The 18,750-nt window shown below is 37.5% G+C and overlaps 1 protein-coding gene and 1 long non-coding RNA gene across 2 annotated transcripts; both read left to right on the top strand.

Annotated features, from left to right (window-relative positions):
- Window positions 1-8,599: 8,599 nt before the first annotated feature.
- On the top strand, window positions 8,600-9,214 carry LOC149387509 (organ-specific protein P4-like). The gene is made up of 2 exons (XM_089623073.1): window positions 8,600-8,688; window positions 8,756-9,214. The coding sequence occupies exons 1-2, from the start codon at window positions 8,641-8,643 to the stop codon at window positions 9,089-9,091; spliced, it is 384 nt and encodes a 127-aa protein (XP_089479199.1). The 5' UTR covers window positions 8,600-8,640; the 3' UTR covers window positions 9,092-9,214.
- Window positions 9,215-16,657: 7,443 nt separating this feature from the next.
- LOC149387508 (uncharacterized) lies at window positions 16,658-18,621 on the top strand. The gene is made up of 7 exons (XR_016300693.1): window positions 16,658-16,720; window positions 16,985-17,071; window positions 17,320-17,395; window positions 17,807-17,844; window positions 17,967-18,038; window positions 18,120-18,239; window positions 18,363-18,621. It is a non-coding gene; the product is annotated as an uncharacterized LOC149387508 (long non-coding RNA).
- Window positions 18,622-18,750: the final 129 nt, after the last annotated feature.

Genomic DNA, 18,750 nt, shown 5'->3' with positions numbered 1-18,750 from the left:
CTCAATCCAGCCAAAAGGAGTAGTACCACTCCCAATAACTGTGGGAGAAAGCCCGAAGAGCAAAACCACAAACACGACGTGGGTGGTGGTCCCCGGAAAATCTTCATTCAACGCGATCATTGGCAGGCCAACCTTGCAGTCTCTCAGGGCCATCGCTTCCGTAGAATATCTGAAGATGAAATTTCCTACCGAACACGGGGTAGGCGAAATAGTCGGAACTCAGGCTATCGCAAGGAGCTGCTATGCGAATTATCTCAAAGAGAGTCAGGACAAAGATGTCCACAAAGTTATGATGATCGACTCAGACTTCGACCCACGCCTTCCGAGCCGAGAAGAAATTGGCCCAGGAGACGAAGTCGAGGAAGTCGCTCCAGATCCAAAACAACCTGAGAAGAAGCTCAAGATTGGGAAATATCTTGAATCAGGTACCAAAAGTAACTTAATTACTCTCCTATCTAATAGCTTAGATATATTTGCCTGGTCACAGTCCGACATGACGGGGATAGATCCTCAAATAGCATGTCATAGGTTAAATATAGATCCTAAAGAAAAACCTATCAGACAAAAGAGAAGGGCTTTAAACTCCGAAAGGTATACAGCCCTAAAAGAAGAAGTAGACATACTGATTTCTAACGGATCAATAAAAGAAACTAAATATCCTAAATGGGTAGCCAACCCTGTCCTGGTCAAGAAACCTAACGGTAAATGGAGAACTTGTGTGGATTTTACAGATCTGAACAAGGCTTGCCCTAAAGATAGTTTCCCTATGCCGAGAATAGATCAGTTAGTAGACGCCACAGCAGGCCATGAAATTCTAAGTTTTATGGATGCCTACTATGGCTACAATCAAATCCCTATGTATGGTCCCGACCAGGATCACACGGCATTCATAACTGATCGAGGGCTATACTGTTACACAGTAATGCCCTTCGGATTAAAAAATGCTGGAGCAACATATCAAAGATTAGTAAATCGAATGTTCGCTGAATTACTTGGGATTACGATGGAAGCATACATCGATGACTTGCTAGTTAAAAGCCGAAAAATAGATGAGCATACGAATGATCTTAGAAGATCATTCGAACTTCTAAGGCAATATCGCATGAAACGAAACCCTCTAAAATGTACGTTTGGTGTCTCTGCAAGTAAATTTTTAGGTTTCATCGTTCATGAACGAGGCATCGAAGTGAATCCAGAGAAGATCACAGCCCTATGGAACATGAGACCACCACGAAACATCAAAGAAGTGCAAAAATTGACAGGATGCATAGCTGCATTGAGTCGTTTTATCTCACGGTCTACCGATCGAAGCGTTCACTTCTTCAATGTACTCAGAGGCTCCAAGGAATTTGAATGGACCAAGCAATGCGACGAGAGTTTCGAGTCTCTAAAAGAGCACTTGGCATGGTCTCCGACTTTAAGAAAAATGCAGGAAGGAGAGCCCCTGGAGATTTACCTAGCCGTATCGGAGCATGCAGTAAGTTCAGCTCTGATCAAGAATGAGGGAAAACACCAGGTCCCGGTTTATCATACTTCGCGGCGCCTTAACGAGGCGGAAGGAAGATACCCGGAACTCGAAAAGCTTGCTTTCGCCCTCATCACTGCTTCTCGGAAGCTAAAACACTACTTCCTCGCGCATCCGATTACAGTCCTCACCAATTTCCCACTGCGCCAGGTGCTACAAAAACCTGACGTATCCGGAAGGCTAATGAAATGGTCAATTGAGCTGACACAATATGATATACGCTTCAGCCCCCGACCAGCCATTAAAGTGCAGGCAGTTGCTGACTTCATTGCAGAATTCACGTACAGACCAGCTGAATTCCCAATTTGGGATATGTATGTAGACGGAGCAGTCAACGAAAAGGGGTCCGGGGTCGGAATTGCGCTGTCCAGTCCATAAGGTGACAATGTAAAATTCGCTTTAAAATTCGATTTTAATGCTTCAAACAATGAAGCTGAGTACGAAGCTATGATACATGGGCTACAAATAGCAAAAGATTTAGAAATAAAAAAGCTCAAAGTATATTCGGATTCTCAGTTAATTGTTAATCAAATGAAATGTGAATTTCAGGCAAAAGGCGAAAAGATGTCGCTATATGCCGAGAAAGCTAGAAACCTGGCAAGCAAATTCGAACTTTGCGAAATCACCCAAGTCCCCAGAGCCCTGAACGAAGAGGCCGATGCATTAACGAAGCATGCTACTCAAGGATCCGACTCGGAATCAATCCCAGTAATCAAAATTGGGCAACCTAGCATTGAGCAAGCTCCCCATGTGCTTCAGGTCGATCAACGAAAGTCATGGCAAACTCCGATCAGGGAATACTTGCAGCACGAAGCTCTGCCCAAAGAGAAAAATGAGGCTAGAAGCTTGAAGTTCAGAGCTGCTCGATATTTCCTAGAAGGTGAGAGTCTCTACAAAAGAGGATTTTCCCAGGCTCTACTCAAATGTCTAGACGAAGACGAAGCCGAGTACACTCTCAAAGAGATCCACGAAGGGATATGCGGAAGCCACATCGGATGCGAAGCATTGGCACAAAAAATCATCCGGCAGGGACTCTACTGGCCAACAGTCAAAGTCGATGCTCGGCGCATGACACAAAAATGCGTCAAATGTCAAAAGTTTTCTAACATCCCGAGGCTTCCACCTAATCCATTCATCTCCCTCTCATGCGTCAAAGATCTAATCGGAGCTTTGCCAACAGGCCGAGGCGGATGCAGGTACGCGATTGTGGCCATTGACTACTTTTCAAAATGGGTTGAAGCCGAGCCCTTAAATAAAATAACAGCCCATGCGATTGAGAAATTCGTATGGAAAAATATCATTACTCGGTTTGGAATACCAGTCAAAATTGTATCCGACCACGGAACTCAGTTCGACTGTGATTCCTTCAAAAGTTTTTGTGAAAAATATGGCATTAACAAAGTTTTTTCTACTCCAGTCAGACCACAGTCCAACGGATTGGTGGAGGCCGTCAATAAAACGATAAAACACGGCCTAATAACGAAGTTAGACGAACAGAAGTCAGAGTGGGTGGATATGCTCCAAGAAGTCCTCTGGTCATACAGAACCACCGAGCACTCCGCAACTGGCGAAACGCCTTTCTCCCTCGCATACGAGTCCGACGCGGCCATCCCGACCGACGTCATGATACCAACGGTGAGGAGAGAAAACTACTCAACAGAGGTAAACAACGACATTCTAAAAATTAGCCTAGACATGCTAGAAGAAAAAAGAGAAAAATACAGATTAAGAAATCTCGCTAACCAACAAAAGGTTACTCGGTATTTCAACAGGAAAGTCCGACCAAGATCTTTCAAAGTCGGTGAAAAAGTCCTCAGAAGAGTTTTTCTCCACACCAAAATCCACCAGGAGGGAGCATTCAACGCAAACTGGGAAGGACCCTACATAATCCGAGAAGACTTCGGAAATTGGGCATACCGACTACAACAGTTGAGCGGTGAAATGGAGAAAAACCCCTGGAATGCTGAGCACCTTCGCCGATTTTACGTTTAAAGTTTTTTATCTGTTAAATATTCAAAAAGCGGCTTGGTCGCAAGTGTTGTTTTTATATTTCAAAAAGCGGCTTGGTCGCACGTACTCTCAAAATTCATAAGTTAATTATCTTTTGCTCCAATACTCGTTGTTTAAATCGCATAATTTCTATTACTCTTGGCAAAGTAAACTAGGAGGCAGGATAATCAGCAAACACTTGTTTCAGTTGCTTTAAAAACTTAAAGAAAATCTACTTAGTTATACTTTATTTTGCCAAACTTCAGAAATACTGTTTACTCTTTTTTGCCAAAGTCAGAAACTATTATAAAATAAATCCAACCACGGATCAACTATTCAAAACCCGAACGGGTAAACAAAAATTACATAATAAAAGATCCGACCACGGATCAATTGTTCAAAACCCGAGCGGGTTAACAGAAAGTGAAAAGCAAAAATAAAATACAAGTTCTACTCCTAGTCGCCTCCTCCACCCAAATCATCGCTAGCTCTTGACTCCGAGTCGAGATCGAGGTCCGTCGCATCCAGAGTAGGATTCTTCGGACCAAGGAGCCGAATGGCCTCGGTCATTCCAGCGGTATAGAGATCATCGCGCATGTCGCGATAGTCCTCGAAAGCTTTGTACTCTTCCACCGCCGCTAAGCGAGCAGCCTCAAGATCTGCTCGGAACTTCCGGGCAAGCTCTGACCGAACCTTGGCTGTCTCGTCCCTGGCCGCATCTCTCTCCTTGAGAAATCGATCATTCCGTTGTCTCAAAGAGGTGAGCTCGGAGCCTAGCAGTCCGACAAGACCGGTCATGCTGACGAAACTCTGTGATGATCAAAAGGTTAGCCACAACATATTGTCAAGAAAGGGAAAAGATGCCGACTAGATGAGTAAAAACGTACCGAAACCACCGAGTCGGTGGCCTGGTTAAGCCTCTCTAAAGGCTCGGATCCGAGAACCTCCTGGACCTTCTCGGCAGGAAAACGCTCATGAAGGAAGGTAACAACCGGAGCCAGAGGGTCAGAGGCAGAAGAAGGTTCGGCCAGGCTTTTCACCGGAGAAGAGCTCGGAGGCTCCGAAACCTTCGAAGTAGACAAGGCCGCCCGCTTGCTGGCAGCCGAAGCCTTGGAAGCCTTAACACGTTTCGGATTGGGAGGGATCAGCTCGGGAGCGGACTTCTTTTTCGCCATCTGGGCAATCTCTGTTAAGAAACAAAAATGAAAATGAGAAAAGACTGGAACATATGCAAGTTGATAAGGGACAAATAGAATACTCACTCGAATATGGGTAATAATAATATTGGTCGAGCAGGTCTGGGTCCGACAACACAAATGTCGACCGATCAGCCTCTGAAATATCAAAGACCTCTGAGTGAAGTGGTCGCTCGTCCTCGGGATATTGTGGAAGGGAACCTGGAACTAAACATAAAACATATGAGGAAACCAGAACAAAAACCTGGCCCCAGTTTATCAAATAAGAATTATGAACCAGAGTCACACCCAGTTCCGAAAACGAAGCCCTTATGGGGCACCTCTCATAAGAAGCGTTCCCTTCAACCCAAAAGAAATAGTCTTTCCAATTCTTCTGGCTGGTCGAAAGGCGAGTAACCACCTTAGACTGATCATCATTGGCCCGAGCATAATAGTAACCATGCTGCCCTGGAGCCGACTTAAACGAGTAATACTGCGAAAAATCTTGCAAAGTGACAGGGCGATCATAGACTTTCGCCCATAGCACGGCCATCCCAACAAAAATCTTATACACGTTGGGGACGAGCTGAGTAGGGGAACAACCCAGGTCAGAAACGAACTGGGAAATTAGAGGATGCATTGGCAACCCTCCGATCACGTTCAAAATAGCCTTATTGAACGCTATCTTCCCGGCAGGAGGCTGATCGGCCCTCTCATGTTCTAAAGGTGCCGAGATAATAATTCCATCAGCTATCTCAAATTCCTCCCTCAGCTCTTGTATATATTTCTCGGTAACCCGAGAAGTCCAAACCTTGGCCGAAAACTGGCCCTCTTTCCGTTCAAAGACCAAGGCCTCGTCCTCTTCCTCTGGGAGATCGACCCCAAATGTCCTCCCACTCGGACCCGGAATGCCTTGAGAAGAGCCCTCTCCTCGGTCTTGCGAAAAAGATAGGCTCGTCGAATCACGAGATTCCGACCCGCTCTCCCTCGAAGAAGCGGACGAAGACGATATCTCCAAAACCATGGTATCCCTACACGACAGGGAAGACGAGTCAAAAACCTTTTTCTCGTTATCAACCCCCTCGGACTCAGGACTGGGATACACGCATGATTCATCGTAAGCCATTACAGGGCGGTCCCATCGTATCTCTGGAACATGGTACCAAACGCGACTCCTGAGGAAAGGAAACGTGGACCCATCCGACAAGATAACGCTATCGGGATCAGGCTCCGACCGTCGAACGACGCGAGAGTCGAAACTCAGATCAGGACGCGCAAATCCGCCCATAGCCCTAAGGAAGGTGAGAAACTAAGATCCCTAAAGTCCGAAGGGTCCGAATACGAGAAATAAATGAATATACAGATCACCGAATAACGATCTCAAAACAAAGAAAAATGCATCAGATCAATAATAAAAAAGCCTTACCCGCGAAATTGAAGATCGGAAGATCCGAGCAAAAAGCGAGAAAGCTAAGAGCACAGTCTGAATAAACAGATCAAGCCGAGAACGCTTCGAGACTAAAATTTAGACGAAAAAGCAAAATGAAGCCAAAAGTTGAGAAAAGGCCTTATATAAAGACCACACGAACGGCGAGGATTAAGCTTGTCCAAGAAGCCAAACACATCTGACCGTCGAAGCAAAAGGACGCCACGGTTCAGCAATGCCAAAAGACAAACGACGTCGTACGATGTCCTGCAAAAGAGAAAAGAATGTAGAATTCTACTCGGATCGTCCCGAGACAAATAAGCAAAGATGAACACGGTCATGAGTAAAACCGAAATAGTTCCTTACCATTTTTGCTAATAATACTAAGAAACTGGAGGGCAGCTGTTACGGGATAAATTAGTCGGACACCGAGTAGAATAGTCGGACTCCCGAGCAGAAAGAGGAATCCAGCACCGAGCTCAGGTTAAGTAAACCCAAGGACCATCCATTGAAAAGGAACGAACCGTTCATAAGTTAAGAATGAAACCCACCGATCAGAACTTCGGAGAAAAGAGAAGAACGTGGGTCAAAGACTAGTCAAAACCAAAAGAAAACATGTTTCAAACTCTAAAACGCACACCCCGACGGTTCAGGAACCATACGAAGAGTATTAACCGTCCACCTCAGCGAGAGGTAAGAGGCAGTTACCCAAAACAGTCCAGAACGTGGGATTGATCACCCCACGTTCCCCAGAATAACCGCCAGAGACACGACCACGAGGCCACACCAGACGAGTATAAATAGAGGCTACGGCACAGAACTAAGCAGGAACTTTTTCACTCACTTTCTCTCACTTAGAACCTCTAGAAAACACTGCTCTCTTGTATTAGATTCGTCTGTATAAAGAGAAAGTCTTGCCTAAATCATCTCTGTACTCGGAGCCCTTGTACTCGGAGTCTGTGTATTTTCGTGAGATATTGTTGTACTAATTTTACAGGTCAACAAATACAATACAATCACATCACAACATTTTTTTTATTAATATTTTAAATCACAAGAAAAAAAAATAGTTAAGAAATCCTAGGGCCAAGCCAAGGAATGGATCGAAGATATATCTCATCAGCATTATTAGGGTCCAAGATAAGATCGCGTTCTTGGCCGTTTGTATGTACTTGTAGACAGAGTTTCAGCTTATCTTTAAACTTTGTTTGTCATTCCGTTTTCAAAATAGCATGTCATAAGCTTATTAACTTGAGCTCGTCGTAGAAAGATCACGATGAGCATATTTGACGAAGATATTACTATAAGAAAAATATCCATGAAATTATTGAGACTTTACGTACTAAGGAAGGAGGGGTCAATTTCTTATCAACTACATAATAATGTCGATTATTTTAGTCGGCATGAGTGGGAGAAGTTTGAAAAAAAAATGTATGACAATATACAAAACACTAATAATAAGGCTCCGTTTGGAACCCGGAAATAAGAGAGAAAATAATAGAAAAAAATAAAAATTCTAATTGTGTTTGGAAGTCATGAAAAATATGAGAGAAAATTGACGGGAAAGTAACGATGAGACCAAAGATTGAGCTAACTCAAGTTCAGGGTGGGTTCCAGCCCCCCTCAAATTTTTTTATTTACATTTTTTGCCCATTTTTAGAAAGTTTTACATTTTTTACCCTAAAAAATTTACACTTTTGACCCAGTTTTTTTAAAAATTCATTTTTACCATGAATTTTTTTAATTAGCCCCCCTCAAATATTTTTTATTTACATTTTTTTGCCAATTTTTAAAAAGTTTTACATTTTTTACCCTAAAAATTTACACTTTTGACTAATTTTTTTTATAAAAAAATTCATTTTTACCATGATTTTTTTTAATTAGCCCATCTAAATATTTTTTTTCAAATAAGCCCCCTATTGAGCTTTTCTGGCTCAGTCCCTGGACGAAACACACAAATATGATCCTCTCATAGAAAAATTTGGAGATATTCTCATTTTCTATTTGATTTTCGAAGGAAAATGAAATTCTCATTTTAGTTATACACTTTCCATCGCATTTTTCATATTCTTAAAGTGGACCTTTTCGTTTTGCAATTGTACTTTCGTTTTGTTAGTCGGCCATTGCGAATCGGATCATACTGAGTTAGTATGTATACAATTGTTCCAATTGATGAATAGAAAGAATCACTTTGGTGTTACTTCATGAGATTTTGATCTTACTGTTTAAGCATCAGATTAAGATGATATAAGTGTGTTAGAGAATCATAATTTGCCAGCTAGCTTGATATGATTATGATTAGTTAGAGCTGTTTGTTGAGTTCAGTTGTATCAAACTCAACCTTGCGTTAATGATACAGTTGAAACTTTCCTCCTTTATCTCTTCTCTCTGTTGTAATAACGTATCTGCAAACAAACATGTCATGACTCATAATCTCATTGGGTTGATTCTCTTTGCAGTCTCTTATCGTCTTTGCAAAGCCGATCAAATTTGCAGAAACCAAGCTTCAAACAACATTTGTAGACATGAAATCCGTTGGCACCGTGATCTTAGCCATCTTTGCAATCCTTTTGGTAAGTAGTATTTATGAGTTTACTACATCACATATGTAGTTTATTATTACAATTAATTTTGGAGCAGTTTACTGGTAGCACTACGGAATCAAGAAATGGCCCGGGAGGCGAGTATTGGAGAGAGGTGATGAAAGATCAAGCCATGCCAAAGGCGATCAAGGGCTTGATATCTCATCACAACACCAAAACGAGCAGCGCTTTCACTGATGACATCGAGCCCGTCCCCAATGTTACGGCTTATCCTAACGATCGAAGTGCTTTCACCGATGACATCGAGCCCGTCCCCAATGTCACGGCTTATCCTAACGATCGAAGCGCTTTCAGCGATGACTTTGAGCCCGTCCCTAATGTCACGGCCTATCCCAACGACCTAAAATCGACCGACCATGCCAAAGATCACTAGTCATTTGCTCAAGAGTTTGAGCCAAGCCCTAATGTCTCCGTCTATAATGAATGAAGAAAGTCTGGAGGGCTGGAAATAGGGACCATTATCTATATAATAATGATGATGATGATTTTGATATAAACATAGACGACAAAATTAAGAAGTGTTTGTCTGTTCGCAATATGTAAGCTATAATAATAATAATAATAATAATAATAATAATAATAATAATAATAATGTACGTTTACGTGCGTATGTGTGTACGCGATATGTATGCTACAATAATGTACTATTGGACAACTTCTCAACAAAAAAAAGTACTATTAGAGTGTTTTTGTTTTATTAAATTATTAGTGTGTGTTTTATTTTAGAGAAAATACTATATTAAACGCAAAATATCTGTTTTTTTAAATTATACTCATTTTGGTAAAATAACAAGTAAAAATTACTAAAAATATCGATTATAGAATTTATACAACAGTTGTATCAATATTAAATGTTATTATGATTAATTATGGCGCAAAAAACGGATAAACTTTGTAACTTCAATAAAAAAAAAAAAATGATAATTTAAACAGTAATGAGATACGTACCGAGAGTAAGAGCAGAACTAGAATTTTAAGATGAGAGTGCCAGGTAATATAAATTTTGTATATATATGTGTATATATATAGTTTAAGTAGGGTAAAAACTATTTAAAAATGTGCATATTATGTAGTTAAAAATACTATGTAATTATTAACGATCTGTATAAATATTGTTTTAATTTTTCTAAAAAAAATAGGGATGGCCTATGCAGTACTTAGTTTTCGCCACTCAGACCATACTTTTTATGAAAAAAAAAAAAAAAAAAGACTGAGACCATATTTGAGTAAAACTTTTGCTTAGGAATGATTTTTTTTAACACATACACCATTCAAGACCTGCATCGCCTTCTTAACCTCGAAGGTGGGTCGCAGCAACCACCTCAAACTGAGAGCTCCGCCCGAGACGGAACCGAGGATCTCCGAACACCACCAGGCTGGGTCGTCCGACTCCGAGCACCACCCAAGGTCTGGGTCGTCCGACTCCGAGCACCACCCAAGGTCTGGGTCGTCCGATTCCGAGCACCCCAGATCTGAGACCTCTTCGTTTTTGTTTTCGTTTAAGAAAATAAAGAGACGATCGAGAGTTTTTATTTTTAAAAATTTTGAAAACAATTTTTTTTTATTCTCCAGTTTTTGTTTTATTCTCTCCCCTATTTTAAAAAACAAAAAACAAAAACAATTTTATCAAACACGTTTTTTGCCTAACGGTCAATTTTTTTATTTAAAAAAAAAAAAAAAAAGCAAAAAACAAAAATGTTACCAAACATGCCCTTAGATTTTACTGAACATTTTGGACTATGTCTTAGTCAACGAGCATAAAGTAATGTTGCTCTCCAGGTCAACACAAAACAAGTCATGTGCAGTGGTAGGTAAAAAAAGCTAATCAGGCGTCAAAGAGGTAGAAGAGAAATCAAGTTTCGTTGTCTCTTGGTTATTACTAATTATTATGATAATTAATAAAATCCTTGAAATAGACGCGTCTTTGGGATGAACCTGAAGAGAACAAATCAAACGACTATTCTATATCTTATATTGATGGCTGTGTTGCTATTTAGTTAAAAAAAAAAAAAAAAAAAAAAAAAAAAAAAAAAAAAAAAAAAAAAAAAAACAAGGGAAAGAATGATTGGAGATTCGTACTTGGTTTGTACTAAGCCTGGTTGGATGAATTGATTTTGGAAATAAGATTTACTGTCGTATTTACTGTTAGACTAACTAATAAGTAAATCGTATTTACTGTTAGATTAACTAATCCTCAGTTCTGATACTTTTACTGTTAGATTTATTGTCCTCAATTGTTCACAGAAATAATAAGTAAATCGTATTTACTGTTAGATTAACTAATTCTCAACTCTGATACTTTTCATGTTATGGTAAATAAGATTTATTGTCGTTTTTGTTATGGTAAATAAGATTTACTTTTATTCTTGTTACGGTAAAAAAGATTTACTTTTGTTCTTGTTATGGTAAATAATATTTACTATTATTCTTGTTACGGTAAATAAGATTTACTGTCGTTCTTGTTACAACAAATATGATTTACTGTAGTTTTTGGTATTGTTAAGTAGATTTACTAATTTTTTTGTTATGGACGATATTATTTACTATGATAGTTAATAATATTAATCTAAGGGTACTATTGGAATATTAGAATGTTGTCATGATAAATTAGCTATTTTCCTAAATATGTTAATAGTTGGGCTATAATTTTAAAGTAGGGGTGTTGTTTTGGCTAGTTGTTTAGCCGGCAAAAAAAAAAGAAAAAAAAAAAGAGAACTCTTATATTTGACAAGCATGCATGGTATACCTCTTTTTACCACCCACCGGTGGTCTTGTACTTTGGGAGCGGAATTTGGTTGGACTCGATAAACTTAATATCTTCGACGAGGAGCTCACAGTGCACCTTAACCTCAACGTCAGTTTTCCCGCCAACGGCGCTTGCAACCTTGACCCAACGGTCAGGGGTTTCCTTGTCGAACAAGACAAGAGCACGCTCGAAGGCCTTGTTTTGCTTGTCGGTCCATGACGGCATTGTGGAGGAAGCCATTTGTGTTTTGAGCTTGAGAGAGATGGGGAATAGTGTAATTGAAAAAAGAGCTTCAAAGAGGATATTAGAACTTTGTCGAAGTGTGAGTGATGGTTTGAATGAAAAATAAAAGAATGCAAGGCTTGCTTTTTATAAGGGGAAAAGAGTGAGGTGGGATGTGGCTAGTTGTCACGGATGTGCCTTGTTAAATTTTTATGACATTTGAAAAACTAAAATGGCGGCAAAACTGCTCAAATTTACTCTAATCGATATTTATACTCATTTTTTTCTTGGGCAAAAATATCTCATGTTACAAATTTAGTTATGTATTAATACTTTCGCCGTTAAAATTTATGTTTGAACTTAACGGTGCAAATAGTTACGGCGTTACTAAATAGTAACATGTGGTATTTTTGCAAAAAAAATGAGTATATAAGGGGCCTGTTTGGTAGTTAACTCAAAAAGTTTTTATTTTTTATTTTCTAATTTTTGTAGTTGTACTGAAAATTATTTTGCAGTTGTTTTCAAAAAGATGTTTGGTACAATTTTCATTTTTGTTTTTGAGAAATTGAAAAAACTGAAAAAATTGTTTGGTACAGTTTTCATTTTTGTTTTTGAAAAAATGAAAAAAAAAAATTAAAACTATTTGGTACACCTTTTGAAAAAATGAAAAAAAAATGAAAACTATTTGGCGGCGATGGTGAGGCTCGGTGGTGATTGAAGAAGATGGCCGGATTTTTTTTTTTTCAAGTCTTGCGCACGGGTGAGGAGAAGGAAGAGAGAAGAGAAGAAATTTTTTTCCAAAAACACCTTTTATTTGTTTTCAGTTTTCTTTACTTTTTTACAAAACAACTTCAAAATTTTTTAAAAAGAATTTTCGAAAACACCTTACCAAACACATTTTTCAGTTTTGTTTCCTATTTTCACCTCTTCAAAAGTCAAAAACTCTTTATGAGTTGATTACTGTTTTGTCTAAAAATTTAATATTTTTGCCACTATTATTAGTTATTTGTCCCCTTAGGAACCACATTTCCCTTGGGTGTTTATGAGTTGAAAGGGGGAAGAGGGATATTTTATCTCTTTATTTTATTTTTTATTATTAGCATGAAAGCACGTACGTATAGTGAAGGACTAAGAAACACTGTCTTGATCATTTTTCCATACTTGCAAAATAAAATAGGAAATAGTATAAGCATGTTCACGTTTTAGCATGCTTCCATTTTTTTTTTCTTTCTATTTTTTTTACTGTTATTTGGACTCTTCTTTCATTGTGAACTATACCAGTTTATTTCTATCTAAAGAAACTAAACTACGTTTTGGCATATTAATTGTATATGATTATCTGTTGATGCAAACAAAAAAAATTTAAATTAAAATTAAAATGATAAATAATCAAGTAGTAAAAACATGAATGTAAAAATGGAATAAAAATAAGGGTAAATTAGCAAAATAGCCAAATCAAACCTTATGATTTGCTATATAGCCAAGGTTTTGTAAATACTAAGTAAATAGCCACTCGGATGACGTGACCCAATAATATGTTTTTTCATATCCAAAATTTACCCCTGTTGCGTTTGAATTTCGAATTTTTATGAAATTTCTAATTATATAACTTCCCGGTTTTTTTTTTTAATTTAAATTCCTCATATAAGTGTGAACATGATTTAGTCAACTTAATGATTCTCTTTATTTTAGGAACTAATTTGGACGTGGCAGTTGCAATTTATTTGTTTCCTATTATATTATTTTCTTATATTTACTACATGATTTATCTTGTCTTGTTTTATTATTTAAATTTCTTGTTTCTAACGCACATATATTTCAAACGTTGTTATATCTCTCTTCCACGCCAGGTTCATCCCAGTTTATTAATGTATTTACGTATATTTACATACTGTTATAATGCAGTATATTTACATGCTGTTATTTACGTATATTTACATGCTACTATTATAACGCACATAAAGGATGTTCCTGTGGCGGCTATGAGCATGATTGCACTTCGGGGTAACTTTGAATTCAGGGTCCAGAGATCTAACAAAACCCGATATAGTATTGTTTGTTTGACCTACATCCTTGTAAATCCAAAAACACCAATTTTAAACTCATTTACAATGGTATTATGTGTAAATAATGACTTACAAATAATCTGGGCGTGTCTGAAATTTACACATATTTACTGCAAAATATGTCAATCATATTTCCTTCTAATATCCAAAGACACCAATTCTTCAAACACATTTACAATGGTATTACTCATACACTAACACACATTAAAACAGAATCAATACACTACTCAACAAGATTTAGATATAACACATCAAGTTGTAGACATCATACCCAAACCACCAACATTTAAACATTTAAAAAAGATTTACAATACACATTTAAAAATGGAAATCAAAAGAAAATATATTCGTTAACCAGGTTCCCCTATAATTTTAACATATTTACAATCACTAAATGACACATGCATGGGTGTATTATAAACACAATAGTCGGATCCCCCAAAATACATTGTGAAGATTAGGGTTTTGTGAAATTTTTCGGATAAATGAACAATAATCCATTGATTCATTACACGGATGAAGAAGAATAAGCAATACCATCTTATTTCATAACCGATTCCTAAAAAAACACTTTTTCATGTTTTAATGGGTAAATCGATGTTGAACATTAGTAAATACGAGTTACAATCGGAATGAATTACACATGCATACATGTTTGAGATCCCCTCGCCGAAATCGGTAGTCAAAGAAGATGGATGCAGTTCGTCGGAGAAAGTGAAGCGAGTTGAAATTTTTTTTTGGGAGAAATCTTTTTTTTTTCTTAATTGCCGTGTGATAAGAGGTTGTGAGTTGATAGGTTTTAAATTTGCAGTTATTACTCCCCTCAAATCTCGGAATCACGTTTTTTTTTTTAAAGTCAACTGCTGTGACTTATGGGCGGGAATCATTTGGGCGTTTTTGTAAATTTAGGAGTGTATTAAATGATATCTGACTATTTACTTAGTATTTACAAAACCTTGGCTATTTAGCAATTTTAAAGGTTTGAGTTGGCTATTTTGCTAAATAATTGTAAAAATAATACTTCATTGATATTGATCAAGAAATGAATGATATATGAGAGGTTGAGCACATCCCAACTAGGTTGACACCCACTTAACTCTCAACATTTAACATTCAGTTTGTATTTACAATTACAACCATATATCCAATGGAATGGAAACAAACAACACCAAAAAATAATTAGCTAACTAATGAGGAAAAAAGAGCCGGTGGACCTTGGCGTTCTCGGCTTTCTTGTTCTTGAGAACCTTTGCGATCCTTTCCTTCTGTCTTTGTCGTGTTTTTGGCTCCGCGAAGCTTTTCCAAGAGCACCTTCATTCTCTTCCCGGGTCGTTCTTGCCCTCTCATCGCCGTTGACTTGTTCTTCGCCTCATCCTCTGCATCGCAATGCTTTTCCACAGCAACATCTTCTTCATACACTTCCCGCCTCCCACTTGTCCCGCCTTATAATAGTAAGACACTTAATCCAAAAATATCTTAGATTAAAAAGCCTAATAAAAAACATATGCTTAAAATATCACCAAAGTTGGTGTAATATTCTTGATAAAAACGTAATATCATTGGAGCAAAAAAAATATTTGGTGTAAAAGTTACATCCAATTTAGCGTGTGCATTCGAGATCGTCTAAGTAACAAAGTTTGAACGTTCAGCTGATTAATATTCTGGCTAAAATATTCATGTCACATGGTTTAGAGAGATACACCTTCGGACTTCATGAAATGCAATTAAAATCACCACATATCTGATATTCCATTCATCCTCTCATTACAATTGTAAACTATTACCTGCAGCGAATTAGCACGGGCAGCCAGCGAAGAAAAGCTGGGAAACGGAATCGGAATCGGAATCATTATTATTTAATTTAAAATAACATTCCGTTATAGAGTTCCTTATTAATTATTAGTCCTGTTTGATAAAAGCTACAAGCTTAGCGAACAATTCCACAGCCTTCTCACTCTTCGGATTACCGAAATGAAAGCAATGACCTTCTCCGAGAGTCTCTACGATCTCGACGCTCCCGGGCCAATCGCTCTTCCGCAGTTCCTCCACGTAGCGCTTCCCGGGTCCCGCCAGAACGTCCTTCTCCGCCACGAACACTAAAACCTTCTCGCACCCGATCCCACCCAGATCCTCTGCGGAGTTGTTTTCTCGACGTCGGCATCGGAGGAGAACTGGAGGGAAGGATTGTTGTGGAGCTTTACAACGACGTCGTTCCCAAAACCACTGATAATTTTAGGGCTCTTTGTACCGGCGAGAAAGGCATTGGTCCTAACACTGGCGTTCCTCTCCACTACAAGGTTCGTTTATATATGTGTATACAAATAGCTTTGTTATACTGTCTATTTCATTGCTTTTTTTTGTTCATTTTACGAGAAATTAAATAGAAATGTTTATGCTGTCTTCCTTTTTGCCGTGAGTGAGTTGATTTTTTTATTAATTTCTTACTTAGACAAGTTGATTTGATCATTTTTGTACGGTCTGGACATGAATGTGATTTCTTAGAGAGGAAAACTACAGGACACTGACATTTCATTTTGTTATTTTTTCTTTCTATCTTGAAATCTGTTTTTTTTTTTTTTTGGTATCTGGATTCTCGGATTTGATAGAATCAAATTGTTTTAAAAAAAAAAATTAGAATTATAGTTTCGCTCCTGTGTGGAGTACTAGAGTGTTGATAATTTGTTAAGAAGTCTAGCTTTTGTTGCAGAGTCAATGTGATTTTTTTTGCTATTGTGAATTAGGTTTTAATCTTGAAACCAGATTGCAAGAGAAAAAGTATAATCATTTTGGATATCATATTCTGAGTAGTCTCTGCTGTGAATATTTTTAGGGAGTTCGTTTTCAATCTACGGCATGTGGTCGATGGCAAACTCTGGCCTCGACACAAACAGCGCTGTGAGTTTTTGTCTTTGCAGAGAGGAGTACGATTTTGAGAAAGACAAAGGCGCAGATTTTCACAAACAGCGCTGTGAGTTTTTGTTCATTAACATTGTTTCTGTTCAAATTGTTTTGTATCACAGAATTTGAATTGAGGTAACCATTTAAGGAATGCTGAAACAAGTTCGTCCCACAATAAATAGCCCCAGTGTGTAGTTGAACTTAATTGTGAAGTCTTTTTTTCTTTGCTTCTTTTGTAAATTTGTCAAGCCATTCCTGAATTAAATGTGTTTCCCTATTTTAGCATCTTCAGATATATTATATTTGAACTGTCAACAATTTGCATCGTGTTTAGGCTTGTAAGCTGAAATTGGGAGATCTGAAAGGAGCTTTATTAGACACCGACTTTGCGATGCGTGATGCATTGTTTCGCCAAGGTCAGGTGGGTATTTTTACTTTTTTCCTAGATAAGTAGTTAATTTCTTGATAGCCATATTCAAGTTCATTGTATTTCTAGAAAATTATTTATCCACAGAGTTACTCTTCTCAGCACCGTATTAAAATGGTTTTGATCGCACTTATTCTTTTGGGTTCTCAAATGAAGTTTTTATTTTTTATTTTTATTTTTGACTCTTAATTTAAGTGTTTTTCAAATCAGAATTAACTGGGTACGTTCTATCTTTTGGTCAGGCACATATGTTGCTCAATGACATTGATTCTGCAGTTGAGAGCTTCATGAAAGCGTCGGAGTTGGAGCCAAATGACGGTTAGTGAAAATTACGAAGCTTTTTTTTTTTGTTTTTTTTTTTTGTTAAGCCTAGTATCATAAGCCCGCTCAATGTGGTCATTCCAGCTTCGAAAGTTTGATATACTTGGTTGACTGTGATAAGAGAGAAAAAAAACTCCATGACCATTATTACGAGATAATATTGATGAATTAGTTCGCAGTGAAATTGTGCTATATGGGTCCTTGTTTGTATGTCTAATTCGCTATCAGTAACCAAAAAATTATTAAATAAATAATGAAAGAAATAAAGAAACCGTGCTATTTATCTATTTCTTTTTCTTCTTATTTTGTTGTGGAATGTTGAAATAACTTGAATGGTCTATTTGCTGACATTACAATAGCTAAGGTAAATGTGTTGACTTGCTAAAGCTCATTTCTGGTGATTTGCAGCTGGAATAAAAAAGGAGCTTGCGGCGGCAAAGAAGAGGGTCTGTTTATCAATCATAAAACTTGCGATGGATTTATTTTGAAAATAACATAAATTAGTGCTCTTGTTGTGGCAAATAATTTCTTATTATTATCACTAACACAACGATGATTTTCCACACAGATTGCTGATAGACGCGATCTAGAGAGGAAAGCGTATTGCAAGATGTTTCAATAACAATTTTACAGTCAGCCGGTATATACACAATGTTTTCATTTTACAGAAGTTTTGGTTGAATGTCAAGTAATTAACTGGATATTATTTTCTGACTCACAGGATGCCCGCAAATTTCGAGAAAAAATGCCATAGAATATCATGAACGTATTTGTAGTTAGAGTCAACTGGTTCAGGCTTTTTTGGTTTACGTTTTGACCTTCTGGAGGGAGATTCATATAGGTAATTGATTTTCAGTTTTACATACTGGCATTTACCTTGATGATTTTATTTCTTTTCTTGTCGTCTATAATGACCTTTATAACCCCGTACTTTCTGATCTTTTTTTTTTAATTGTTGTTGTAGGCTGTCCAATATTAAAGGAGAAACAGCTAAATCCCCCACATGATTATCACTGTAAAAAAATTGAGGCTTGAACCAAAAAATCTAATTAGAGTTACAGTTCTTTTTCGTTTTTTTTTTTTTTTTTTTTCTGTGAGAAGTGTTGTAGTTAGAACTGGCAAACTCGTGAATTTTGACTGGTTGGTATTAACTTTTTGAGAATTTTGTCTTTGGAAAGATTGTTGGTATATAAATTGAATTAAAGTTTTGGACCTATTGTTTCGTGAAGCTTTTCATTTAATGGTTATTTTACATGTTCAATTGTTACTCTTATTATGCTAGGACCTGAATATTATTAGCCATAAAACGGAAATCTTAATCTTTCATATTTCCAATAAATAAAGAATTAATT

Source organism: Urtica dioica, chromosome 8 (assembly GCF_054948205.1).
Source record: "Urtica dioica subsp. dioica isolate 48M chromosome 8, U.dioica_male_clone48M_v1_H2, whole genome shotgun sequence".
Taxonomy (NCBI): Eukaryota; Viridiplantae; Streptophyta; class Magnoliopsida; order Rosales; family Urticaceae; genus Urtica; species Urtica dioica.
This window is presented reverse-complemented; position numbering and strand designations above follow the sequence as displayed.